Below are 27,451 nucleotides of genomic sequence, written 5' to 3' on the forward strand. Positions count from 1 at the left end.
GGCTAAGGGCCCTATTACATGGGCCGATTATTGTGCGAAAAATCGTTATATCGTTCAAATTTAAACAATCGTTCTGTGTACCACGATTTCTCCTAATATATAAGTCTCACAGAGGAATGTTCTATGGACCAGAAGATGGTCTGGTAAATCACCAGATATTTCAGTGACCAGTTGGTCCCATGGACCCGATGGCCGTTTTGGGTAACACCAGAATGCATGGTTAACTCCCTAAAACTACTAGGGACTACAACTGGTAGAAGTCTGTAAGGACAAGAAACAATTAGGCCTAATTAATCCTAATAGCTTAAGAGGACAGGGTTGTTCTCTCCTGATGAATGTGTCCAAAGGGACATTTTGGAGACTTTCCCAGATTCCTCACCTACTGTCCCAGGAGGACAGATTGTGTCTGGCGAATCACCAGATATTATGATGACCCTTATGTGGACCTAATGGCCATTTCATGTAACATCAGAATACTCCCTAAAGGCCATATTTCACGGAACAATTATCGTTCATAAACTTGCTCTTACGACCGCTCGTTAACAATCACTAAACAATTTTTTTTTTTGCGAACGATAACACGTGGGAACGTGAACGATATATGTAGTGTAACGATTATTTTGCAGTCGTTACATGGTAGTTCAAACCGTTTGCCGGGGTGATCATGACCATACGACACACCTACTTTTTTTTTTAACCTTTTTACAAACGACTGAAAGATTTCTAATTATACATTCCGATTAGCGAATTATCTTTGAAACACCAATTTTTTTTTTGACATGCTGAAATACAATTTTTAACAACAATATAAATATTTCGCCTTTGTTGTTCGCGCGTTTACACCAATTCCAAGAAGCGATTATTGTTAACGAGCGGTCGTTGGAGCGAGTTTATGAACGATAATCGTTCCGTGGAATAGGGCCTTAAGACTACTAGGGACGACAACCAGTAGTGGCTTTGTAAAAAGAAAAGACAAGATCAGGCCTCATTAACCATTATTGGCCCAAGAGATCATTGTTTTTCTCTCCTGGTGTATATGTCCAAAATTACATTTTGGAGACTTCCCCAGATTCCTCACCTACTGTCACAGAGGAGAAGATTGTGTCTTGGTCTGGACCACCTATGATTGACGACCTGAAGATTGACAGGTCCCTACTGAAGGGCTAAGGCTTTTTAGAATTGGTGCTAGAGTAGAATCCACAAACAGAACCTCCCTGAGGGTCAAGGAGGTTTTCTATCCTGGTGTGAGAAGAATTGGACTTCTCCCATATAACCCTCAATCGGGGCGATCCTTCAATTTCTCCAGGATGGGTTTGAGAGAGGGCTGAAGCCTGCCTGAATATCAGCCAAACAGACCGATTATATGTAATAAAATCAGCAGAGATACAACAAACGGAAAAATAATAGGCCAAGTTGAGCCAGGAGGGATTGTGTGACAGCAGTTAACTATATTTTGTGTGTGTGTACGGTGCAGAGCCGTGTGTGTATACAGAGTATGGTGCAGAGCCGTGTGTGTATATGCAGTGTCCCAGAACATGCAGACTACTACTCCTATTATGGCCATTTCTCTTGCTGTGTCAATGCCTGTTCTGGTAAGTGTTTGCACTGCAACTGCTGCTGGTTTTCCCCTAGTATTCTCTGGTATTGTGCATTTTCATGTGTATTGTCATGTATTCCTGTGTATTATTACAGTGTACAGTGGTATGCAAGGCTGTTGATCACGTGACCTGTAACCATGGTTCCTCCAATGGCCGACTAGTTCTGGCCAGGAGCAACCATGTGACCTCCCACTTCCTCCTAACAAGTTAGTCTTCCCCCTGCTTCCAAGCAAGGAGGATGTGTGTCGTCCCTCTCCTGCCTCAGAGGAGTTGGGCTTTTTCTCTGCAGCTCCCACTTCACCACTAGAAGTGTGGATTAGGTGCTCTGCTATATTCAAGTCTTCGGCTGTATCTGCCTGCTCAAGTGTCCGGAGTCTTCTCTCTCATCTGGGTGTCATTCCGATATCTCTCCTCATCGCTGCAAGGATTCACAGCAAGTATTATTCTCAAGCTAATCCACCCAGCAACGCTATTTCTCTCATACTCCTACTCCCATCATCCGGCACGTATTCTCACAGCCTATGCAGCACCACTCCTGCTTTATTTGTCAAAGCCTGCTATATACCCGGTTGCATCCGGACAGAACTGTTGCTACTAGTTACCTTATCTATAATAAAACCGCTGTTACTGAACCCTGGCATTGGTGTCCACTAACTGGTGCCCTGACTAAGTGCAGCGAAGAATCGCATGCCCATCATCACCCGCAGATTCCTCAGACCGGCCCTACAGCTGTGCCGCCCTCAGGCCTATACCGTGACAAGTATAACCCCTGCAGCTGCCCCGGTCATTGCCCGCTCATAACACCAGCACTGCGGAAGTGGCCCCCAGGGGCCAGGGCATCGCATTTTTTGGCGTCACGAACAGGATACAGACTGTGTTGTGCCAACTGTCAGTGCCCCCAGAACTGTACTGAAACCCCCTAGAGACTTTGCTGATTGCTATGGGGTTGATTGAAGTGTTTCGGGCCCTGAACTGTACACAAGATGGCCGCCGTCTTCTTCAATTTCTGGCTGCGCCATACCCCGGAGAGGAGGGGGTTAACAGCCATGCTGCCAAAGCGCGGGAATCGTCCGGCGCCATAGACTTTTCATTGACTGCTCCTGATTGGCTGCCTAGGCCGGATGACGTCACTGTTGCTGGGCAGATTCTGGAACCTGATCCTCCAGCCTGGCGCTCCTCCCCGTCCTGCTACAAGTTCCGGCCAGAGCGTGACAAGATGGCGGCCCCCGAGAAACGTTTGCCTGAAGCCGCAGCACCAGTGATGCCGGAGCTGCCGGAGAGCAATCCTGCCTGCCTGCTAGCACCGCTCCCATCCTACAGCGACACCAGCTGGGCCGCTGCCCCGTCGGACGACGGAAGTCTTCGCCGGGCCTTCATCCCGGCCACTGCTGATCAGAATGAGGGGCCCATACCTGAGACCAGCATTTCTCCGGGACCTGGTCACTCCAGCACCGCTGACCTCGCTTCTTGTACCGGAGGGTCCTCATCACGGGACCGAACAGATTGTAAGTGGACCGACTCTGTTGTCCTTAGTCCCTGGCCCTAAAGGGGAGAACTCTGCTAAGGCCTTCATATCCCCGGGTCTGTGGCAACCTCCAGGGCGTGATTCGCCGCCCCTGCCGCAATGTATGCTCGGGCCGGGGCCTAAGATTATGCAGCTGATCGAGGACATTCAGCAGGCCCTCGCTGCCCTGTCGCCTGCCACTACAGCTGCCACCACTATGCCTAGCGCTACTCCTGCAGCTTCCACTACAGCAGGCCCGTCTACTACCGCAGTCCCCTCTACTGCCCCCACTGCTGTGGCTAAGGCTGCCTCTTCTACCTCGACCGTCACCTATCATGTGGCCCCCATCATCTCTCCTATCACCACGGTGACGCCCAGCATTGTAGTCACTACTGCATCCAGTGATGCTTCTGCTCCAGGCCCTTCACGCTATCGCTATCCGTGGAAGAAGAAAAAGAAGAAGCCTACTCAGGGTCCTCCAGGACATTTCTGCTAAGTATCCGCTACAGAGACCAGAGCCCTTAAACTGTTTCTGTTGTCTAACTGTTTAATTGTTTCAGGTTCCTGCTGCAACGTTTAAGGTTCGTGCCTGGTCCTCCTGACCAAGTTCCCTGTACTAACCAGCCATGAGCTGATGGACACTTACCATAACAAAAGGTTCTCTAGTGCCTGTCCCAGAGCCTTTTACATGGACGATGTTCTAATTGCCTAAAAGAGACTCTACCTAACAGAGACACTTAACCCATTCCTTCCTAATGCACTTTCCTGTGATTGTGTGTTCCACACAGGGTATTATTGCACTTATTTCATTATTGCACTTATTCTACTATTGTATTCCAGTGTTATCGAAGTCTTTGTATTTCCTCCTCTGAGTAAGCACAAGGTTACATAGATTGCCTCAGAGTAGAGCGCCTCTTTTGTAAAACAGTATATTTTCCAGTGTCTAAGTCAGATAGCTCCTCCTCTGAGTAAGAGAAGTCAGTATATATATACCTCAGAGAAAGTCCAGATTATATAGGAGTGTATTTTCTCATCCAGTCTCAGTATTGTGTATTATTATCATATCTATAGCTGGAAAGATTTAGTTGAGCCAGTTCGTATGCAGATTTTTCTCAGATTTTCATTCAGATTTTTCTCAGGTTTCATTCAGATTCATGTGAGCCAGTTCTCCTCAGGACCTCGCAGTATTTGTTGTCCCTTGTGTTTCCTTTCCTTTTGTTTCCAGTGTTTGTTTACCTCTGTCTTGTCCCAGCACAGTAGTAATCACACATAGTCATACTTAACATTCACACTGGTCCATACATATTGCACCTTGGATACCCTTTCGTGTGTTTGGCCTATTGGATAATTGTGTTGTGTGATTGTCCGGTATGTAAGGGGCCCCCATGTATGTTTGCTTTTATTATTTTGTTCTTTTCTCTTCCAGGTATTCAAGACACTACTCAGACACGCCAAGGTAGTACACAGGTCTTCACGTTCTCCTCCAGTAGGGTAACACATTTAACAGAAAACCTACTGTCTAACTGGCTGGAATATTGAGGGTCCCCCGCCAGCAGTTAAGTTGTCCTGGCTTACACGTCAGATGGTTCACGCACTAGCTACCTGGTCGCCAGAGTACGTTAGGCACCCCTAGGTGAAGTCCTGCCACTAGGGTTTCTCATTCTCTCTCTCTTCTCACCTGTGCCTTGGGCGTGGGAAACACACACCTCATCACACTCACTCTCATCATTCATTCCTGCTGTTTGATTGTCCAGTCTATTCATGTTTGCTGCCTTCTAGATTCGCCGAGGTCGGCTCAAATTTGCTAGGGAGGTATGCAGTGTCCCAGAACATGCAGACTACTACTCCTATTATGGCCATTTCTCTTGCTGTGTCAATGCCTGTTCTGGTAAGTGTTTGCACTGCAACTGCTGCTGGTTTTCCCCTAGTATTCTCTGGTATTGTGCATTTTCATGTGTATTGTCATGTATTCCTGTGTATTATTACAGTGTACAGTGGTATGCAAGGCTGTTGATCACGTGACCTGTAACCATGGTTCCTCCAATGGCCGACTAGTTCTGGCCAGGAGCAACCATGTGACCTCCCACTTCCTCCTAACAAGTTAGTCTTCCCCCTGCTTCCAAGCAAGGAGGATGTGTGTCGTCCCTCTCCTGCCTCAGAGGAGTTGGGCTTTTTCTCTGCAGCTCCCACTTCACCACTAGAAGTGTGGATTAGGTGCTCTGCTATATTCAAGTCTTCGGCTGTATCTGCCTGCTCAAGTGTCCGGAGTCTTCTCTCTCATCTGGGTGTCATTCTGTTATCTCTCCTCATCGCTGCAAGGATTCACAGCAAGTATTATTCTCAAGCTAATCCACCCAGCAACGCTATTTCTCTCATACTCCTACTCCCATCATCCGGCACGTATTCTCACAGCCTATGCAGCACCACTCCTGCTTTATTTGTCAAAGCCTGCTATATACCCGGTTGCATCCGGACAGAACTGTTGCTACTAGTTACCTTATCTATAATAAAACCGCTGTTACTGAACCCTGGCATTGGTGTCCACTAACTGGTGCCCTGACTAAGTGCAGCGAAGAATCGCATGCCCATCATCACCCGCAGATTCCTCAGACCGGCCCTACAGCTGTGCCGCCCTCAGGCCTATACCGTGACAAGTATAACCCCTGCAGCTGCCCCGGTCATTGCCCGCTCATAACACCAGCACTGCGGAAGTGGCCCCCAGGGGCCAGGGCATCGCATATACAGTGTACAGTGCAGAGCCGTGTGTGTATACAGTGTACAGTGCAGAGCCGTGTGTGTATACAGTGTACGGTGCAGAGCCGTGTGTGTATACAGTGTACAGTGCAGAGCCGTGTGTGTATACAGTGTACGGTGCAGAGCTGTATGGTTCAGAATCGTGTGTGTGTATGCAACCATATGACATGCCTCTGGCTAACTCCTCCCACCCAAACATGTGAGCGGTCACATGATGGTGACATCACACAGGTCCTTCCAGTACCAGTATGTAACATCTGATGTATAAGAAACTGGTTGAGGTATGTACAGCTCCTATTATACCTCACTATATACAGAGATTTCTTCCTCTATGGTCACCGCTCTGTATATACAGCCAGGAACCTGCTGATTATATCATCTATATACCGGTCTGCTCCACCGACTCCTGACTCCACACTGGAGATATGTCATGTGACCTAAACAGATTTTAAAGTCTATGGGATGGTCTAGGTCACAGACACAGAGCGGGGAGAGGAGAGCATGGCATCCCAGTCATCTCCTGACTCATTCTACTGATAGGCCAGGGTCTCAGCATTCAGAACCTGACCAAGAAAAACTTTAGATATTGACATGCTTACAAAAACAGCTTCTCTCCTTCCCTCGGGTTGGGTGCGGTTTTGCAACTCTGTTCCATTGAACTGATTAAAACTGAGCTGTAATACCCCAAACACCCTGAGGATGGGGGTGGCACTGTTTTAGCAGGAAAGTAGCTGTGTCCTTCATAACCCCTTTAATGACAGATCCTCTTAAATAATTCATAGATTTTCTCATATGTATTTCCTACAGTGTTTATCCAAACAGAACCAATGATCCAGCCTTCTGGGTTTATTTTATTTTGTTGTTTTAAATACAGTGAAGTGCATTGTATCTTGGCTGGAAGACTAGACGTTTCTAGATATTGGCCCTTTTCATACTTGATCCCTTAGGATGTACAAAGAAAGAAGAGAGACCTCCATGTTACACCTCACCCTAGAGATCATCTACCTGCTGACCGGAAAGGTGAGGGATTCTGGGGGGATAGATCACATGACCTCCCTCTTATCTCTAGTAATAATACAGGACATGGGCGGAGAGGTGGGGGCTCTGTATATAGTGATATTTATCAGGGTCTCTCCATCCTCAGGATTACACAGTAGTGAAGAAGACCTGTGGAGAGTGTGTGGCCCCCAGCAGCAGGTCAGGAGGATGGAGCAGGGCCCGGGGCCCCATCACGGAGCCTCCACCTCCCTCACTGATACCTGAGAAGAACAATGAGCAGAGGATCCTAGAACTCACCCACAAGATGATGGAGCTGCTGACTGGAGAGGTGAGCAATGCTGCTGGGAATGCTGGGACATCATCCAGGAACACAAGGGATGATGGGTCTGGATGATGACTGGATCATTGTGTGTGTCAGGTTCCTATAAGGTGTCAGGATGTGGCCGTCTATTTCTCCATGGAGGAGTGGGAGTATGTAGAAGGACACAAGGATCTGTACCAGGAGGCCATGATGGAGGACCACCGGCCCCTCACATCACCGGGTAAGAGGAGACTCTCATTGATGGTAAAGGAGAGAGCAGTATTGGGGTCCCCTAGACCCCCCATCACCTGCTCATCACATATACACAATGTATTCAGTCACTGTGTGTGTCTCCTACAGATGGATCCAGAAAGAGGAATCCACCAGAGAGATGTCCTGCTCCACTGGATCCCCAGGACTGTCCGGGGGGAGATGACACTGTCCTGCAGGAGGAGCAGGGAGATGGAGGGAGAGATGACGCTGTCCTGCAGGAGGAGCAGGTAGATGGAGGGGGAGATGACACTGTCCTGCAGGAGGAGCAGGTAGATGGAGGGGAGATGACACTGTCCTGCAGGAGGAGCAGGGAGATGGAGATGACACTGTCCTGCAGGAGGAGCAGGTAAATGGAGGGGGAGATGACACTGTCCTGCAGGAGGAGCAGGGAGATGGAGGGGGAGATGACACTGTCCTGCAGGAGGAGCAGGGAGATGGAGGGGGAGATGACACTGTCCTGCAGGAGGAGGAGGGGGAGATGACACTGTCCTGCAGGAGGAGCAGGTAGATGGAGGGGGAGATGACACTGTCCTGCAGGAGGAGCAGGGAGATGGAGGAGGGGGAGATGAAACTGTCCTGCAGGAGGAGCAGGGAGATGGAGGGAGAGATGACACTGTCCTGCAGGAGGAGCAGGGAGATGGAGGGAGAGATGACACTGTCCTGCAGGAGGAGCAGGGAGATGGAGATGACACTGTCCTGCAGGAGGAGCAGGTAGATGGAGGAGGAGATGACACTGTCCTGCAGGAGGAGCAGGGAGATGGAGGGGGAGATGACACTGTCCTGCAGGAGGAGCAGGTAGATGGAGGGGGAGATGACACTGTCCTGCAGGAGGAGCAGGTAGATGGAGGGGGAGATGACACTGTCCTGCAGGAGGAGCAGGAAGATGTCATGAAAAAATAAACAATTTTCTTCAGGACCAGGTCCCAGAAAACTCTGGAGATGTTGGGGGCCTTTAAAGTGACCTTTTTTAATATACTGTATTCCCTGAAGTTACAATATTAATTGGTTCCAGGACCATTGTACGATGAAACTAATGCATCTTGAGACCAAAACTTTATGGGAAACTGCTAATTGGTTCTGAGGCCCCTAAATAAGAAAAAATAAGCAAATAACTAACATGGCTTAACAACTGCTTACTAGAGATGAGTGAAAAGTATTCGATGGAATACGGCACTATTCGAAAGATTCGAGTTTGATCGAATATGTGATCGAATATTCGAATCTAAATTAACTTTACTAAAACAGCTAAACAATTGTTTAGCTGTTTTAACAAAGTTTATGCTCCCTGGGAAAGCAGGGAATCGGTATTACAGGGAACGGTATTACCGGCAATAATACCGTACCCTGTAATAGTTAATATTTAATTAATAAAGCACATTTTTGTTCTAATAAAGTTATGTTCCTTGTACAATTGCATAATTAAAATGAATACATACTTTTTCAATTAAATATACTGTAAATAAATAAATTAAAAATATATACATTTATTTTTTTATTAACAGTATATTTCATTGCAAAAGCATGAATGTGTTAATTAAGCTATTGTACAACGAAAATAGCTTTATTAGAACGAAAATGTGCTTTATTAATTAAATATTAACTATTACAGGGTGCGGTATTATTGCCGGCAATTACTATTGCCGGTAATGCCGTGCCCTGTAATACTGCTTCCCTGCTTTCCGAGATGCATTCAGGAGGTGTTTGCATCACTTTCTAAAGATGTCTTGGACTTGGTGACCTCAGATTCGTCTAATCTTAATTTCCAGGTCCCAAGGATTTTTCTCCCACAGACTATAATGGGATTCGATATTCGATCGAATAGTGGAATATCGAGAGCTATTTGAATCGAATCCAATCAAATCAAATATTTCACTATTCACTCATCTCTACTCCTTACATATAACAGCCATAAAGAACAGTGGAAAGCTGTAAATTACTTTCTATGTAGAGGACGGGAGTGTTTTCAGGAACCTGTACAGATCACACAGGGGCTAGGAAAAACAAAATGAAGCTGCCCTCACTTGGTGCCCAAAGGAGCAACTCTCCCTGGCGCAGGTAAAGAGCAGCACAGGACATGTTGTATCCTAATATACTGTAGAGAGGAGATACTAGGCACACAGCAGTACAGGACATGTAGTACCATACTATACTGTAGGGAGGAGATACTAGACACACACAGCAGTACAGGACATGTAGTATCACACTGTACTGTAGAGAGGAGATACCAGACACACAGCAGTACAGGACATGTAGTACCATACTATACTGTAGAGAGGAGATACTAGGCACACAGCAGTACAGGACATGTAGTACCATACTATACTGTAGGGAGGAGATACTAGACACACACAGCAGTACAGGACATGTAGTATCACACTGTACTGTAGAGAGGAGATACCAGACACACAGCAGGACATGTAGTATCACACTATACTATAGAGAGGAGATACTTGACACACAGCAGTACAGGACATGTAGTATCACACTGTACTGTAGGGAGGAGATACTAGACACATACGCAGCAGTACAGGCCATGTAGTATCACACTATACTGTAGAGGAGATCCTAGACACACAGCAGTACAGGCCATGTAGTATCACACTATACTGTAGAGGGGATCTTAGACACACAGCAGTACAGGACATGTAGTATCACACTATACTGTAGAGGAGATCCTAGACACACAGCAGTACAGGACATGTAGTATCACACTATACTCTAGAGGAGATCCTAGACACACAGCAGTACAGGACATGTAGTATCATACTATACTGTAGAGGAGATCCTAGACACACAGCAGTACAGGGCATGTAGTATCACACTATACTGTAGAGGAGATCCTAGACAGCCAGTCGGCCACTGTTGATCATCTAGCTACTCACATGTGCCGCAGAGCCTGACTGTCTGTAGCATTGTATGTTGTATGTTAAGTCTGGTTTTAGGTTACGATGGTCCACAAAGGAACATTGTATGTTGAAAATATTGTAACCAGAGTTTATTAAGGGACTACTGTATTTATATAAGTTTATTATTTGGTTCATGTTGGAGCAGGGTGAAAATCCTCTACATGCTGTAGTAGAGAAGGGAGAAGAAAAAGAGCAGCATGTGCCGAGTGATCAGCCCTGTAAGGAAGAGGATGTCCCTATTGATATTACCCCAGGTGAGTAATCGTGAATAGCGGACTCTGATTCTCCTCCCCCCTCCTGCAGTCTTTAGCTATAGATTATAGGATCTCTGTGGGACGGAGGGGATTACAGGAGATTGTCACATTATAACATACTGTACATACATACATACATCCTTCTGCATATAGGGGCAGACCATGCAGGTTTTTTAATTTATTTAAAGGGCCAGTGTGCACAGTACTGGTTAATCCTCCACCCACCTGGCATGACATCTATATAATAGCCACCCATCCAACATGTGTTCGATTGTTGTTTGTTCCTAGTGGAGGGGAGCTATGCTGATATTCTGTGTATCCTGCCCCGTGCCTAATTCCTGGGTTCTGGTTGGGCCTGGCTGCCTGTCTATGGATCTGGCTCATCCCTGGAGAACAAACAATTGTTCAGCCAGCAGTTATTGGAAAACTATGGTCACTTTTAGGGTGCGTTTACACAGAGAGATTTATCTGACAGATCTTTGAAGCCCAAATCAGGAACAGACTATAAACAGGGAACAGGCCATAAAGGAAAGACTGGGATTTCTCCTCTTTTCAATTCCATTCCTGGCTTTGGCTTCCAAAATCTATCAGATAAATCTTTCTGTGTAAACGCACCATTAGAGTTATAAGTTAGTGAGATAGCAATATAAAAAGCGATCAGACAATCCCTTAAAGCTATGTGATGTGATACTTTGAATCATAACATTAGTTTGATAAACGTTCTGCTTCTTGTCTTATGCTCTAGAATTTTACTTGATACTTAATAAAGAAATAAACCTACTCTTTTTCTCTAGCTGGTCACAAAGAAGACATGAGACAAGGCCTCCTGTCATCCACCGAGGGAGACGAGAACAATATCCTACATGATTATCCAAAAGAAAATGAGTTTCTCTGTTCAGCATGTGGGAAATTAGATCAGAAAACTCACCTAAAACAGATTCAACTTCAATGTTCAGAATGTAAAAAATGTTTTATTGAGAAGTCTGGTCCTACTGGGCGCCAGAAAAAATCCTTTACATGTTTGGAGTGTGGGCGCAATTTTACCAAGATATCAAGTCTAGCGCTACATAAGAGAATCCACACGGGGGAGAAGCCCTTTTCATGTAACGAATGTGGTAAATCTTTTTCCCAGAAATCAAATCTAGTACAACATCAGAGACTACACACAGGAGAAAAGCCATATTCATGCTTAGAATGTGGAAAATGTTTCACTAAGAAATATGGCTTAGATAATCATCATTGGGTTCACAGAAAGGAGAAGCCATTTTTCTGTCCTGAATGTGGAAAATCTTTTACCCAAAAGTCAGATCTTGTTAAACATCAAAGAGTCCACACAGGAGAGAAGCCATTTTCATGTTTGGAATGTGGGAAATGTTTTACACTGAAATCAGATCTTTCTGGGCATCAGAGAACTCACACAGGGGAGAAGCCATTTTCATGTTCTGAATGCGGGAAATGCTTTACCATAAAATCCGCTCTTGTTAAACATCACAAATTTCACACAGGGGAAAAGCCATTTTCATGTTCCGAATGTAAGAAATGCTTCACTATGAAATCGGATCTAATTAAGCATCAAAGAATTCACACAGGGGAGAAACCATTTTCATGCTTTGAATGTGGGAAATGTTTTAGCAGAAAATCACGTCTTGTTTTACATCAGCAAATCCACACAGGAGAGAAGCCATTTTCATGTTTTGAATGTGGGAAATGTTTCAGCAGAAAATCACGTCTTGTTTTGCATCAGAGAATTCACACAGGAGAGAAGTCCGTTTAATGTCCAGAGCGTGGAAAATCTTTTACCCAGAAATCGGATTTTGTTACACATACTGTTGAAATGTGTCTGAACCTGAAGAACTCTTTAAAAGAGGGTTCTCACCATTCTTTATAGCCCTTCCCCATGACTGTTCTATAAATTTACGCTAATAGACTACATAGCGTGTTTAGGCTTAGTTCACACATTGTAGTTTCGTTGCAGTACTGTTCTTATGTGTCATTTAAATGAAAACACTGCAGTACCGTGACAATACTGCAATAAAACTGCAACCTGTATGAACAGAACCTTATGGTAATTTTGTCACCATGGTAAAGTTCATCTACTACATACGTTGGTTGTGTCAGATCAGGCCGGTACCACCCAGGCTGCACAGTTACAGGACTGTGTAATAGTGCAAGCTCCTTTATGATGCGGCTCAGGTCGTGTGATACGGTCATCATCATGGTGTTCCTCAGAAGACTTCATAGTTCTCTTTAGTCATAGACTCTAATGGCCCTATTCCACGGGCCGCGTAGAGGAGTAAACGAGCACTCTCAGCGCTTGTTTGCTCCTCGTTCCCGCTCGCTGCCGCCGCTATTCAACGCGGCTGCAGTGAGCGGGTGAGTGCGGGAGGAGCTGCGGGGGGGCTGCCCGGGTGATCGCTGATCGTCCGGGGAGCCTATAGGATACGGCAGCATCTGCTGCCGATGCTCCTATTCAACGGAGCGACGGCAGCAGATCGTTGCTGTATCAGTCACTTGTTTTTCAACATGTTAAAAAACAAGCGACTGCAACGATCACCCGACATGAACGATGTCGGCTGATCGTTGCACTCTATTCCACGGGATGATTATTGTCCGTAGCAGCCGATATTCGTTCCGTGGAATAGGGCCTTAAGGGTCCATTTACACAGAAAGATTATCTGCCAAAGATTTGAAGCCAAAGCCAAAAACAGACCATAAACAAAGATCAGGTCATAAAGGAAAGCCCGAGATTTTTCCTCTTTTCAAATCCATTCCTGGCTTTGGCTTTAAATCTTTGGCAGATAATCTGTCAGATAATCCTTCTGTGTAAATGGACCCTTAAGGTCCTATTAGACTTAAAGGGGTTATCCAGCGCTACAAAAACACGGCCACTTTCCCCCTACTGTTGTCTCCAGTTTGGGTGATGGTTTTGAAACTCAGTTCTATTGAAGTAAATGAAGTTTAATTGCAAACTGCACCTGAACTGGAGACAACAGTAGGGGGAAAAGTGGCCATGTTTTTGTAGCGCTGGATAACCCCTTTAAGGCCCTATTCCACGGAACGATTATTGGCCGATAATCGTCCCGTGGAATAGAAGGCAACGATCGGCCGACATCGTTCATGTCAGTTGATCGTTGCATCGTTTGTCTTTCAAACATGTTGAAAGATAAAGGACTCATACAGCAACGATCTGCAGCCATCGCTCGTGGAATAGGAGTGATGGCAGCAGACCGCTGCTGTATGGTATGGGCTGCCCGGACGATCTAGCGATCACCCGGGCAGCCAGCCCCCCTGGACTCACCTGCTTGCTGCTGCTGACGCGAGCAATAGCGGTGGCAGCGAGCGGGGAACGAGGAGCAAACAAGCGCTGACAGCGCTAGTTTGCGCCTCTATGTCGGCCCGTGGAAGAGGGCCTTAAGTGATTTTTAATGATAAACGATTGCAAACGAGATTGTTTATCATCAATCTGAAAATGTCCCCCATATTACACAGAACGATAGTTGTTCGTTACTATGACCTTTTACCCCATCGGATCCCAGCAAATGAAGGAACCATGTGGAATTACACAGAATGATTAAAAATTACTTTAGGTTCAGATCTAAATCAGCGATACACAAACAGTTTTTTGATTGTTGCCCGCATTTATACGGAATGATTGTCATTTAAATGCGACTGATATGACTATTTTCCACACAATAATTATCCCGTGTAATAGGGCCCTCAGATCTAATGAACTACATACACTAAAGAGGCAGGAGACATAATGGAAAACGTGAGTGGGAGAGTCCATCCAGTTCACTGTTTAAAAAAAGAGTGGGTAATCTAAATAGCTCTCAGTCCGACCTCATTCCCCTTCATCAGGTGCAGGATGTTCTAGTACATTCAGACTACAAAGCTGCTTCTGCTTTGGTTTTATCATAGAAACATAGTATTTTTTTTATTATCTTAGGATAGATCTATCAAACAGTTTTTGTGCTGTTTACATCGGGCTGTTTTTTTCTTTTATAGCAATTTTTTTTTTTATTAAAAGTGTTCAAGTTTTACAGAACTGAACTGCAATTGTCATCAATTCTAGTGGAAACATGAAATATTTTGTTAATATTTCCACTATCAGGCAATGTTCACACACAGTATCTTTGCTGTATCAGTATTGTGGTCAGTATTTTTCAACCAAAACCAGGAGTGGATTACAAACACAGGCTATGTTCACACACTGTTGAAATTGAGGTGATAGCCACCAAATAACGGCCGTTGTTTTGAAATAAAGCCCATTATCTGTCATTTAATGGCGGCTATCTACTCAATTTCAACAGAGTGGGGGAAAGCACTAACTGCAGTGGATACTTTATCCCCTGTTCTCTGTTTATAGTCTTTTCCTGGCTTTGGCTTCAAAAATCTGTCAGATAAATCTCTCTGTGTAAAGGCCCCCTTAGGGGCCCGTACTGGGTCACTACAATAGCCTTCCTGTGTCAATCCACTCCTGGTTTGGTTGAAAAATACTGACCAAAATAGTGTGTGTGCCCATAGCCTTAGGCTATGTTCACACGTGCAGTAATGCAATGAAAAGCAATGTGATTGCATCATTCAGTTGCAGTCATTTATTATTTTTTTGCAGCGCTGCATCCCTCCATTACAGTAATTTAATTGCTGTCCAGCCGCGTCGATGCAATGAAACGACAATGTGGGCGGACATCGCCTTATGATTTTGTCCTCTTTTATTAAGTCTATAATAACCGTGCAGCAGCGTTCAGACTACATGTATGAACGCCCATAATCACCGCTAAGTAATTTCTGATGTGTACCGAGAACCGGGGCGAATGCATAAAGTGCAAATACAGACGATTCCCTATGGAGTGTCATCATAGTGGTGGCGGCTGTAATGCTCTGTCTCATCCCTCGTTTCTGTTGTCAGAGTAGCTCCCACTAGTGGCCTCTCCTGGTACCATGTTTGTGAGCGTTCAGGTAGAAAGAATACAAGGGGGTGATAAGTCTTTGGCTTTACCCAAAAAGAAACGAGATAGGAAGATAAAACGTTACATTTATTCCACATACTCTCCACTGATGTAAACACACTTCTTACATCGGTATTCCAAGTTCTGTAAGCCTTGCAAAAAGAAGGATTTCGTCTGTGCCCTAAACCAGTCATCTGTAGTGGATATGGCATCAGAAATGGAAACACATGATAGTCGGAGGGAGCTAGATCTGCTAAATACAGTGGGTGGTCAACAGCCAGAAGCGCAGCTCCACCAGTTTTGCCGTGGTCGCCTATGCAGTGTGAGGGCAGGCACAAGGTTCCTTTGGTCAGCTTGCTGCACCTTTTGGGCTTTCAGAGCTGGATTCAATAGGTCCAAAAGGTCAAGGTAATACCTTTCATTGATGGTGAAACCATTATGAAGGTAGTCCACCAGCAGCATACCCTCCTTATCCCAGAACACAGACGCCATCACCTTAGTGGCTGATTTGAGAACCACTGTGCCTCCACTCTTCTGACTGCTCCTTGATTTCAGGGTCATACAAATAAATCCAGGTCTCATCCCTAGTGACCAGTCCATCCACGAAGTTATTATCAGTCCGGAAACGCTGACAAATGGACCAGGAAGGTGTCACTCACGAGCTTTTCTGATCTGTTGTCAAACATTTGGGGACCCACTTTGCAGATCGCTTCTTCATGTTCAAGTGTTCATGGATAATGACACGAACACATTCACGAGAAATCCCCATGATGGCTGCTATTCCTGAAATTTGCCGATTCTCCAGTATGAGGTTGTGCACAGCATCGATAATCTCCGGAACAGCAACCGTTCTCGGTCGCCCAGGACGTCCCTCATCACTGGTGCTGAAGCGGCCCATTTTAAATTTGACAACCCAGCTCTTACCTGTAGAATATGAAGGACATTGATCCCCCAATGTCTGGGACATATCACCATAAATATCCTTCGCAGAAGTTTATCACTCCTCTGCTCTCATTTGCTGTGAATATCGCTTTAGATACACACAAAATTTTGAAAATACATATTGGACACATAAGGCTTTAATGCGATGTAACATTTGTTACCATAAAAACAAAAAAAGAACACAAAGCCAAAGACTTAGCAGCCCCTCGTACAAAACATTTTTAAATCTCAAAAGATTGTTTTAATTGTTTTTCTATTCCATCCCTTTTAATAGAAGCCATAGTTTACTCTCCTTGCCCTGTGACGGCACGCCTGGAGAGGTCCACCTCCTACGCCCGTTGGACAGGAAACTATTTCCTGGATCAGGATAGAGGACTCACATCTGGCTGCATGGCTCTTGAACAGCAATTGTTGATCGGTAAGGGGTTGTCTGGTAGTGTTATTCCCACATCCTTAATATGATTAACAACTTGCAGGGTCTTTTGTTGGTTATTAATAGACCTATTAATGTCTAAGCTCCAGCAGACATTCCCCTGATAATCTTTACAGGAGGGGCTCAACAAACACCTTTGACCTAGCACCATCAAGGTCCAAATCTCTGCACTTAGTGCTTTATGTGATTATAAGCTGACCATCCCTGGGTTAGAATATTACCTACCCTGAAGTCTGAGGCCGTATTCACACGTTCCAAGCTTGCTACGTGAAACATGGATGACACGGATGGTGAATGCCTGTCCTGGACTGTTTCCCCGCACGGCATGATGTATCAATATGATGTATCGGCATGATCAATCAATCTCTGTGGCTGCCGCTACTCTGCCGGGAAGATTCAAACTGTGTTTTCAACCCACTCCTGGTTTTGGTTATAAAATACTGAGCAAAATAACTGTGTGGGAACATCGCCATAGGGCATCCGCCTATAACCCACCCTTTCTAGTATAAGAACTATTAGGGTAAATTCACATGGGCGGATCCGCCGGGAGTCTCGCACAAGAAATCCGCAGCTAATCCGCAATACACATATTATTCTTATTGTTATTAATACGTGTATTGCGGATTAGCTGCGAGACGCCCATGTGAATTTACCCTTAGAAGGGTTTTTTAAATATATAGAAGAAAAATATATATGAAAAATTAGAGATTAAAATCTATGTACATATGTTGTGTATGTTGTCCTGTATCTTTTTGAAAGCCTTGCGTCTAGGTCCTTGCTAAAAACTGCATTTGCTTCTTTTTAAAGATCTAGGGATCCTGTATCCTGACCCATGGGGGGGGACATTATGGGCTCAAAGAAAAGAAATGACCGGTTAATAATTTATGTTTTTCTGTAAACAAATGAAAGGGTGGGGGGTGTAACCGGGTGTGTAAGGCCGGGAATACACTGCATTTCTGGCGACGTTTGCTGTATATAATATAACAGATGCTGCTGCAGGATCTGACTTACTGTACATTATAAAAGAGAGGAGACTCGGCTAGCCTTTGCTTCCCCTTTATACAGTGTTGTGACTAGATATCCTATCCTCTGCACTAATGGTTGGTAATGGAGCGGATGTGAGATAACTTTCCCATGTTACTTTCTTACCATTAATATACCCTATCAGATCGAGCGCCATCTGTCTCCCAATCGCTATTCCATTAATATTAGCATAAGGATATAGGTAACGTAGGATATAGCTGTGCTATTAGCATATAGATGTAAGAAATAAGAGCTTCTCCCCCTTTTCCCAAACATTGATCCTCGCGAGATGAGCAAACCTGGAGCAGCTGGAGTCGATCCGAACCCGAACTTTCGGCATGTGATTAGCGGTGGCTGCGGAAGTTGGATAAAGCCCTAAGGCTATGTGGAAATCATGGATATAGTCATTGGCTGTATCCATGTTTTCCAGATAACCTTAGGGCTTTATCCAAGTTCAGCAGCCACCACTAATCAAATGCCGAACGATCGGGTTCGGATCGACTCGAACTTGGTTCGCTCATCTCTAATCCTCCCGCAGCTATTGGAAAACTAGGATAATAAACGAACCCCGAGAGAGCCCTCTGTCCAGTGTATAAGTTACCTCAGGACACAAGCTCCGGACCATCACGAGAAGCACAAGAGGTACACAGCTCTGAGCCACCAAATGACACACCTCCCACTGACTCCTCCCCCCCTCCCATGTGACTGGTCACATGATGGTGACATCATCACAGGTCCTTCCAGCACCAGTATGTAACATCTGAAGTATAAGGTCTTGGTTGGGGTATGTATGGTTGCCATTATACCTCACTATATACAGAGATTTCTTCTATAGTCACCAGTACTATAGTCTGTATACATAGCCAGGAGCCTGGAGATTATATCATCTATATACAAGACTCCTCCACCCCCCACATACAAAGGACTCCTCCACTCCCCCATGTATACAGGACTACTCTACCTCCATATACAAAGGACTCCTGCACCAACACCCCATATATACAGGACTCCCTTCCCCTCTCATTTATAAAGAACTCCTCCACCCTCACCTCATATATACAGAATTTCTCCCCCCCCCCCCCCACACCTCCATTTATAAAAGACTCTGACACCCCGACCCCATATATACAGGGCTCCTCCACCGCCCCTCATATATACAGGACTCCACCACTGCCCCTCATATATACAGAATCACCCCCCACCTCCATTTATAAAAGACTCTGACATCCCCACCCCATATATACAGGACTCCACCACCATCCCTCATATATACAGGACTCCTCCACCCCCCATATATACAGGACTCCTCCACCGCCCCTCATATATACAGGACTCTACCACCGTCCCTCATATATACAGAATCACCCCCCACCTCCATTTATAAAAGACTCTGACATCCCCACCCCATATATACAGGACTCCACCACCATCCCTCATATATACAGGACTCCTCCACCCCCCATATATACAGGACTCCTCCACCGCCCCTCATATATACAGGACTCTACCACCGTCCCTCATATATACAGAATCACCCCCCACCTCCATTTATAAAAGACTCTGACATCCCCACCCCATATATACAGGACTCCACCACCATCCCTCATATATACAGGACTCCTCCACCGCCCCTCATATATACAGGACTCTACCACCGTCCCTCATATATACAGAATCACCCCCCACCTCCATTTATAAAAGACTCCGACACCCCGACCCCATATATACAGGGCTCCTCCACCGCCCCTCATATATACAGGACTCCTCCACCCCCCATATATACAGGACTCCACCACCGTCCCTCATATATACAGAATCACCCCCCACCTCCATTTATAAAAGACTCCGACACCCCGACCCCATATATACAGGGCTCCTCCACAGCCCCTCATATATACAGGACTCCACCACCGTCCCTCATATATACAGAATCACCCCCCACCTCCATTTATAAAAGACTCTGACACCCCGACCCCATATATACAGGGCTCCTCCACAGCCCCTCATATATACAGGACTCCACCACCCCCCATATATACAGGACTCCTCCACCCCCCATATATACAGGACTCCACCACCGTCCCTCATATATACAGAATCACCCCCCACCTCCATTTATAAAAGACTCTGACACCCCGACCCCATATATACAGGGCTCCTCCACAGCCCCTCATATATACAGGACTCCACCACCCCCCATATATACAGGACTCCTCCACCCCCCATATATACAGGACTCCACCACCGTCCCTCATATATACAGAATCACCCCCCACCTCCATTTATAAAAGACTCTGACACCCCGACCCCATATATACAGGGCTCCTCCACAGCCCCTCATATATACAGGACTCCACCACCCCCCATATATACAGGACTCCTCCACCCCCCATATATACAGGACTCCTCCACAACTCCCTTAGATGTTTTGTAGATCTCCCTACTTTGTTCTCTTCTGGGATTTATAGGGCAGAATCTGCACCAATCTTCCTGCTTTTTTCTTCTTTTGAATTATTGTTTTTATAGCTACACTGCAGTATATTGTAACTAGAGATTAGCAAACTTACAGCTGAACCCAACCTGATGGCTTAGTCTGCAGCCTAGAAAAGTCCCGCGTCTCCTAGGCCTGAATCCATCCTCTCCAGGCAGCGTTATTCAGTGGCCGAGCAATCAGGTTCATGTAACTTTGCTCATCTCTGATTGTAACCAGTCCCCGCTGCACTGCTGGTCTTTGTTGCAACTTAGTGAAACTGCCGATAACGTAGACAAATGTAATAGTTTTTATGAATTTTAAAATGTCAGAAAATATAATAAAAATTTTAAAAGGAACTGTATGAATGAAAAAAATAATAAAATGCAAAAATCAAGCGCTACAGACAATCTTATAGTGCAAGATGGTCTCCAGATATTGTCCTTATGGTATAGCTGGACACTAAAGAGTGTATACTTTGTGATAAGGAGGCCCGAATGGAAGGACACTACCGCCTTGTATTACACAGCACAATTTGTAGGAGGAAGTGAGCACTGACTTGTCAGATCTGCTCTCACTTCCTCCTCGTTCCCCACTCTCTGTCTGTGCTATTACACCCATAGACAACAAGTAGGGTGGCTGAGGGGAGCTGCACGAAGGGCTGTCCATTATCCAGGCTGCCCATTCAAGAGGGCGCCAGTCTGCTGCTACTACTATTGCTGATCCTTAGCCCATCAGTAATTGTCCCTTCAGGGCTTTGGTGCCCCAATATACTTACCAGCCGGGCTGTGTGAGGTCCCTGAGCCACTAGAGGTTGTCAGGAAAAAATAAAAGGTGGTCCCATTTTTGTGTCCTGGATTTTGGTCAGCATTAAGGCATCTGGCCACCGCACAAGGGTCTCCTCTTCAGTGAATCAGCAGCACACCCTACCCCCCCCCCCAATTGCCCCATATAACCGCACAAGCTGCACACCCCTAAGGCAGATTCCTAGAAGCGCTCGTTCAGCCAGTAATTGGTCCGTGTAAAAGTGTCCTGATTTTTGTAGGCAGTGCAAACAAGCCCTGTTCTCGCTGATCGGTGCTCGTTTGTGGCCGTACTCAACCGAAAATCATTTATTGTGCAAGGACCCTAAGTCCATGATTGTAGCTTTAGTAACTTGACTGAACACTTCTCTACTTTACAGAATGAGGACATTGCTGATCCGTCCTCTCATTCAGCTCCCTACAGTGTAGGAGATTGCTCCTCTACCTGCCGGATCCACCAAGGATGGAGCAAGAAAGAAGAGAGACCTCCATATTACACCTCACCCTGGAGATCATCTACCTGCTGACCGGAGAGGTGAGGGATTCTGGGGGATGGGTCACATGACCTCCCTCTTCTCTCTAGTAATAATACAGGACATGGGCGGAGAGGTGAGGGATTCTGGGGGATGAGTCACATGACCTCCCTCTTCTCTCTAGTAATAATACAGGACATGGGCGGAGAGGTGAGGGATTCTGGGGGATGGGTCACATGACCTCCCTCTTCTCTCTACTAATAATACAGGACATGGGCGGAGAGGTGAGGAATTCTGGGGGATGGGTCACATGACCTCCCTCTTCTCTCTAGTAATAATACAGGACATGAGCGGAGAGGTGAGGGATTCTGGGGGATGGGTCACATGACCTCCCTCTTCTCTCTAGTAATAATACAGGACATGCGCGGAGAGGTGGGGGCTCTGTATATAGTGATATTTATCAGGGTCTCTCCATCCTCAGGATTACACAGTAGTGAAGAAGACATGTGGAGAGTGTGTGGCCCCCAGCAGCAGCAGGTCAGGAGGATGGAGCAGGGCCCGGGGCCCCATCATGGAGCCTCCACCTCCCTCACTGATACCTGAGAGGAACAATGAGCAGAAGATCCTAGAACTCACCCACAAGATGATGGAGCTGCTGACCGGAGAGGTGAGCAATGCTGCTGGGAATGCTGGGACATCATCCAGGAACACAAGGGATGATGGGTCTGGATGATGACTGGATCATTGTGTGTGTCAGGTTCCTATAAGGTGTCAGGATGTGGCCGTCTATTTCTCCATGGAGGAGTGGGAGTATGTAGGAGGACACAAGGATCTGTACCAGGAGGCCATGATGGAGGACCACCGGCCCCTCACATCACCGGGTAAGTGGAGACTCTCATTGATGGTAAAGGAGAGAGCAGTATTGGGGTCCCCTAGACCCCCCATCATCTGCTCATCACATATACACAATATATTCAGTCACTGTGTGTGTCTCCTACAGATGGATCCAGTAAGAGGAATCCACCAGAGAGATGTCCTGCTCCACTGGATCCCCAGGACTGTCCGGGGGGAGATGACACTGTCCTGCAGGAGGAGCAGGTAGATGGAGGGGGAGATGACACTGTCCTGCAGGAGGAGAAGGTAGATGGTGGAGGGGGAGATGACACTGTCCTGCAGGAGGAGCAGGGAGATGGAGGGTGAGATGACACTGTCCTGCAGGAGGAGCAGGTAGATGGAGGGGGAGGAGATGACACTGTCCTGCAGGAGGAGCAGGTAGATGGAGGGGGAGGAGATGACACTGTCCTGCAGGAGGAGCAGGGAGATGGAGGGGGGGATGACACTGTCCTGCAGGAGGAGCAGGTAGATGGAGGGGGAGATGACACTGTCCTGCAGGAGGTGCAGGGAGATGGAGGGGGAGATGACACTGTCCTGCAGGAGGAGCAGGTAGATGGAGGGGGAGATGACACTGTCCTGCAGGAGGAGCAGGTAGATGGAGGGGGAGATGACACTGTCCTGCAGGAGGAGCAGGTAGATGGAGGGGGAGATGACACTGTCCTGCAGGAGGAGCAGGTAGATGGAGGGGGAGATGACACTGTCCTGCAGGAGGAGCAGGGAGATGGAGGGGGAGATGACACTGTCCTGCAGGAGGAGCAGGGAGATGGAGGGGGAGATGACACTGTCCTGCAGGAGGAGCAGGTAGATGGAGCTGAGATCTCATCATATATCAAGGGATAGTCTGGGGAATTCTTACTGCCTCCCTGTGGCAAAAAACAACAAATAGTAGATACTTACCCTGCCCTTTCCTTCCGTTGTGCGATCTTTCAGTCCCAGCTGTGTTCCCGTTCTGCTGGTTACCGCTGATGTCTTGCTCTGAACAGGCAAGTGGGACATCAGATCAGGCACGGGGGGGGGGGGGGGGGGGGGGGCTTGGCGGTATAGTGTAAGATTCCCGTGGATAACCTCTTTAGGGCTGAGATTGGTTTAGTGGATCCATCGTCAATTGTTATGAAGGGTGGAGTGGACATCTGCAAATCGAAAATCTCAAAAACAACACATCTTGGTACAGATTAGAGTTCTTGGGAGAGAGAAGAGGGATGTTTGCTGCAGAATTTCTCGTAGGGCCATCAGATTCTAGAGGATGCTGTGGAGGTGTTGGGGGGGGGGGGGAGATAACTTTTGTGTCGTTATTTTTCTTGTAAATGTCGGTGATTATAATTTATTATCTGGTTTAGATGTTGGATCAGGATGAAAATTTAGATCTTAAAATTAAAGTTATTGAGGAAGGAGAAGAAGAAGGAGAAGAGCTGAATGTGCGGAGTGATCGGCCGTTTAAGGAAGAGGACGTCCCTACTGATATTATTACCCCAGGTGAGTAATAGGGAATAGCGGGAAGACTCCGATTCTCCTCCCGTACAGCAGATTATAGGATCTCTATAGGTTGGAGAGGATCACATTATAACTAGAGATGAGCGAACCGGTCGAGGTTCGGGTTCGTATGAACCTGAACTCTCGGCTTCTGATTCCCGCTGTCTGCCCGCTCCGTGGAGAGGGTGGATACAGCCTGAGGACCGCCTGGAAAACTGAGATACAGCCTATGGGTATGGCTGTATCCCAGTTTTCCAGGCGGTCCTTAGGCTGTATCCACCCTTTCCACAGAGCGGGCAGACAGCGGGAATCAGAAGCCGAGAGTTCAGGTTCATACGAACCCGAACCTCGGCCGGTTCGCTCATCTCTAATTATAACATACACAGGACAGGTTATCTGTGGGGGAGGTGGGGGGCTAATCTGTAAGAAGAATAAGGAGGAGCAGCCGGCAAAGGTCCAGCTAGATGTAGAGACTACCGGGTCCCATATACACTGAAATGCATTAATGAATGGGTTAATAGTTATATGTTAAAGAAATGCTAACATTAGTTTGTTGTTCTGCTCCTTGTCTCCTTGATACTTCCTATGGAGAATAGAAGGAAATAAAGCTGTTCTACTTTTCCCTCCAGACGGCTGCAGCAAAGACTTAGGACAGAACGTCTTATCATCCACGGACCCTGAAGGAGACGAGAACAACATTCCAGATGATTATCCAAAAGATACTCAGTATATATGTTCAGGATGTGGGAAATGGTTTAAACCTGAATTAGATGAGAAAACTCACATAGATGAGACACAAATCAAATGTTCAGAGTGTAGGAAATGTTCTAAGCAGAAGTCGGGTTCTATTGGGCGTCAGAAAGCTCACAAGAAATCATATTCATGTTTGGAGTGTGGACGCAACTTTACTAAGAAATCCCATCTGGTGGAACATAAGAAAATACACACTGGGGAGAAGCTCTACTCGTGTTCAGAGTGTGGGAAATCTTTCACCAAGAAATCAAATCTTGTACAACATCAGAAACTTCACACAGGAGAGAAGCCGTATTCCTGTTCTGAATGTGGGAAAAAATTCACCAAGAGGTACGGTCTGGTTAACCACCACTGGATCCACAAAGGGGAGAAGCCCTTCTCATGTTTGGAATGTGGCAAATCTTTTACCCAAAAATCGGATCTTGTGAAACATTACAGGAGTCACACAGGGGAGAGGCCGTTCCCATGCTTAGAGTGTGGCAAGTTCTTTACTCAGAGATCTGTCCTCGCTAAACATAAGAGAATCCACCAGGAGGTTGTCACCACCGTCCTACATAACACGACTCTCTTCACGTACTGATGCTTTGAGCATTGGCAGAACTCACCTTGAGACTTTTTATACTTTTGAGAAGATTAGTAAAGTGAGGCGGAGTTTTATGGTCTTTTTAAAGGGTTCCGTATGATCAGCCCCTCGAAGACTGATAGATTTTTAAATCTTTTCCTTTGCATTCCACTAGTGGTAGCTCCCCTGTATTTTCAGCTGATGTAGCTGTGTGAGGTTTTCTCGTTCTCGATTACGTAGGTGCCATGTTTTGATATGTATAGCTTAGCATTTAATATACAGTCATTGGGGGGGGGGGCATATCCACTGTAAATTTTATTTTTTTAGGCTGGGGCTACATGTGTCATGTACCAGCAAATCGCAGATCAGGTGACCAGAACATTAGTGCGACTTCCTGTCACATGACTTTATGACGGTTTATTACGGTTGGCCACTACAAATAAATAGCAGAGACGCAATGTTGCATCGAGGCCGATGACTGCAACAACACAGGAAAAAAATCCCTAAGGTTACAAACACACTTGGCGGGTCTGCAGCGAGTCTCCATGCTGCGTTTTTGCAGTGAGACTCGCTGCAGATCCCGGCCCTATACTTTTAATGGCAGACAAACACGCAGCAGGGATGTACATCCCTGCTGCGAGTTTGTCTGCAGCCCTCCCCATTAACCCCCCCGGCCGCCGGAGCTGATACTTCACCTGATCCCGGCTCCGGCGGTTCCCGATGTCTTCAGCAAGCCGGAGCGGGGATCAGGTGAAGTATATGCTCCAGCCAGCCGCCTGCAGCCCCGGCCGCCCGATCGCCCCCCCCGCAGCCCCGATCGCCCCCCCCCGCAGCCCCGGCCGCCCGATCGCCCCCCCCCCCCCCCCCCCCCCGCAGCACCGATCGCACGCCCTCCCGATCGAGCGGCCGGGGCTGCAGGGGGGCGTGTAAGCGATCGGTGCTGCGGGGGGGCGTGCGATCGTTGCTGCGGTGGGGCGTGCGACCGGTGCTGCGGGGGGGGGCGATCGGGCGGCCGGGGCTGCGGGCGGCTGGCTGGAGCATATACTTCACCTGGTCCCCGCGCCGGCTTGCTGAAGACATCGGGAACCGCCGGAGCCGGGATCAGGTGAAGTATCAGCTCCGGCGGGGTTAATGGGGTGGGCTGCAGACAAACTCGCAGCAGGGATGTACATCCCTGCTGCGTGTTTGTCTGCCATTAAAAGTATAGGGCCGGGATCTGCAGCGAGTCTCGCTGCAAAAACGCAGCATGGAGACTCGCTGCAGACCCGCCAAGTGTGTTTGTAACCTAAAAGTGTAACATGGCAGTCGTGTTGTCGCAATGCTGTCACATTGACAATGCTTTACTGTGATGGGGCCCAGGGGCCCGATGCTGCACGCTGCTCACTATATAGGATACTATGCATTCATTGTATAGTTACGGTTCAGATGATACAAATGTCGTGTATGTTATTTTACGGGGTGGTTTAGGGCTTTAATAAAATTTAGTTACTGTTAAAAAAAAAAACAACTTGTGTGGATTTTCTTTTCTTTTTTTTTTTGGGGGGGGGGGGGAGTTTAGCTGTGTAGTCCTCTATATGAGATGAATAAAAAAGCTGTAATCTGCCGAGACATCAGCGTTCGTAAAACATGGCTGCTTTCTTCCAGAGACAGCACCGCTCTTGTCTCCAGTTTAGGTGCAGGTTCTGTAACTCCATTCCATTGAAGTAAATAGGACTTAATGGCCAGAATCCAGAATGCCAGGGTCAGGCTAATTTTACTGGCCAGCCACTGATGCCTACCCCTGTACCAGTCACTACACTGATGTCTCCTCCTCCTGTACCAGTCACTACACTGATGTCTCCTCCCCCTGTACCAGTCACTACACTGATGTCTCCTCCTCCTGTACCAGTCACTACACTGATGTCTCCTCCTCCTGTACCAGTCACTACACTGATGTCTCCTCCTGTACCAGTCACTACACTGATGTCTCCTCCTCCTGTACCAGTCACTACACTGATGTCTCCTCCTCCTGTACCAGTCACTACACTGATGTCTCCTCCTGTACCAGTCACTACACTGATGTCTCCTCCTCCTCCTCCTGTACCAGTCAC

At 46.7% G+C, this 27,451-nt stretch overlaps 1 protein-coding gene and 1 pseudogene across 1 annotated transcript; both read left to right on the top strand.

Annotated features, from left to right (window-relative positions):
• The first annotated feature begins 6,062 nt into the window (after positions 1 to 6,062).
• The window catches only part of LOC138799061 (zinc finger protein 585A-like), a 178,240-nt pseudogene continuing 156,851 nt past the window's right edge, over positions 6,063 to 27,451 (top strand).
• On the top strand, positions 18,657 to 25,862 carry LOC138798900 (oocyte zinc finger protein XlCOF7.1-like). The gene is made up of 7 exons (XM_069979520.1): positions 18,657 to 18,720; positions 21,590 to 21,744; positions 22,164 to 22,349; positions 22,440 to 22,563; positions 22,683 to 22,780; positions 23,926 to 24,049; positions 24,676 to 25,862. The coding sequence occupies exons 2-7, from the start codon at positions 21,673 to 21,675 to the stop codon at positions 25,377 to 25,379; spliced, it is 1,308 nt and encodes a 435-aa protein (XP_069835621.1). The 5' UTR covers positions 18,657 to 18,720; positions 21,590 to 21,672; the 3' UTR covers positions 25,380 to 25,862.

The sequence above is a fragment of the Dendropsophus ebraccatus genome, chromosome 8 (genome assembly GCF_027789765.1).
Source record: "Dendropsophus ebraccatus isolate aDenEbr1 chromosome 8, aDenEbr1.pat, whole genome shotgun sequence".
NCBI classification, from domain to species: Eukaryota; Metazoa; Chordata; class Amphibia; order Anura; family Hylidae; genus Dendropsophus; species Dendropsophus ebraccatus.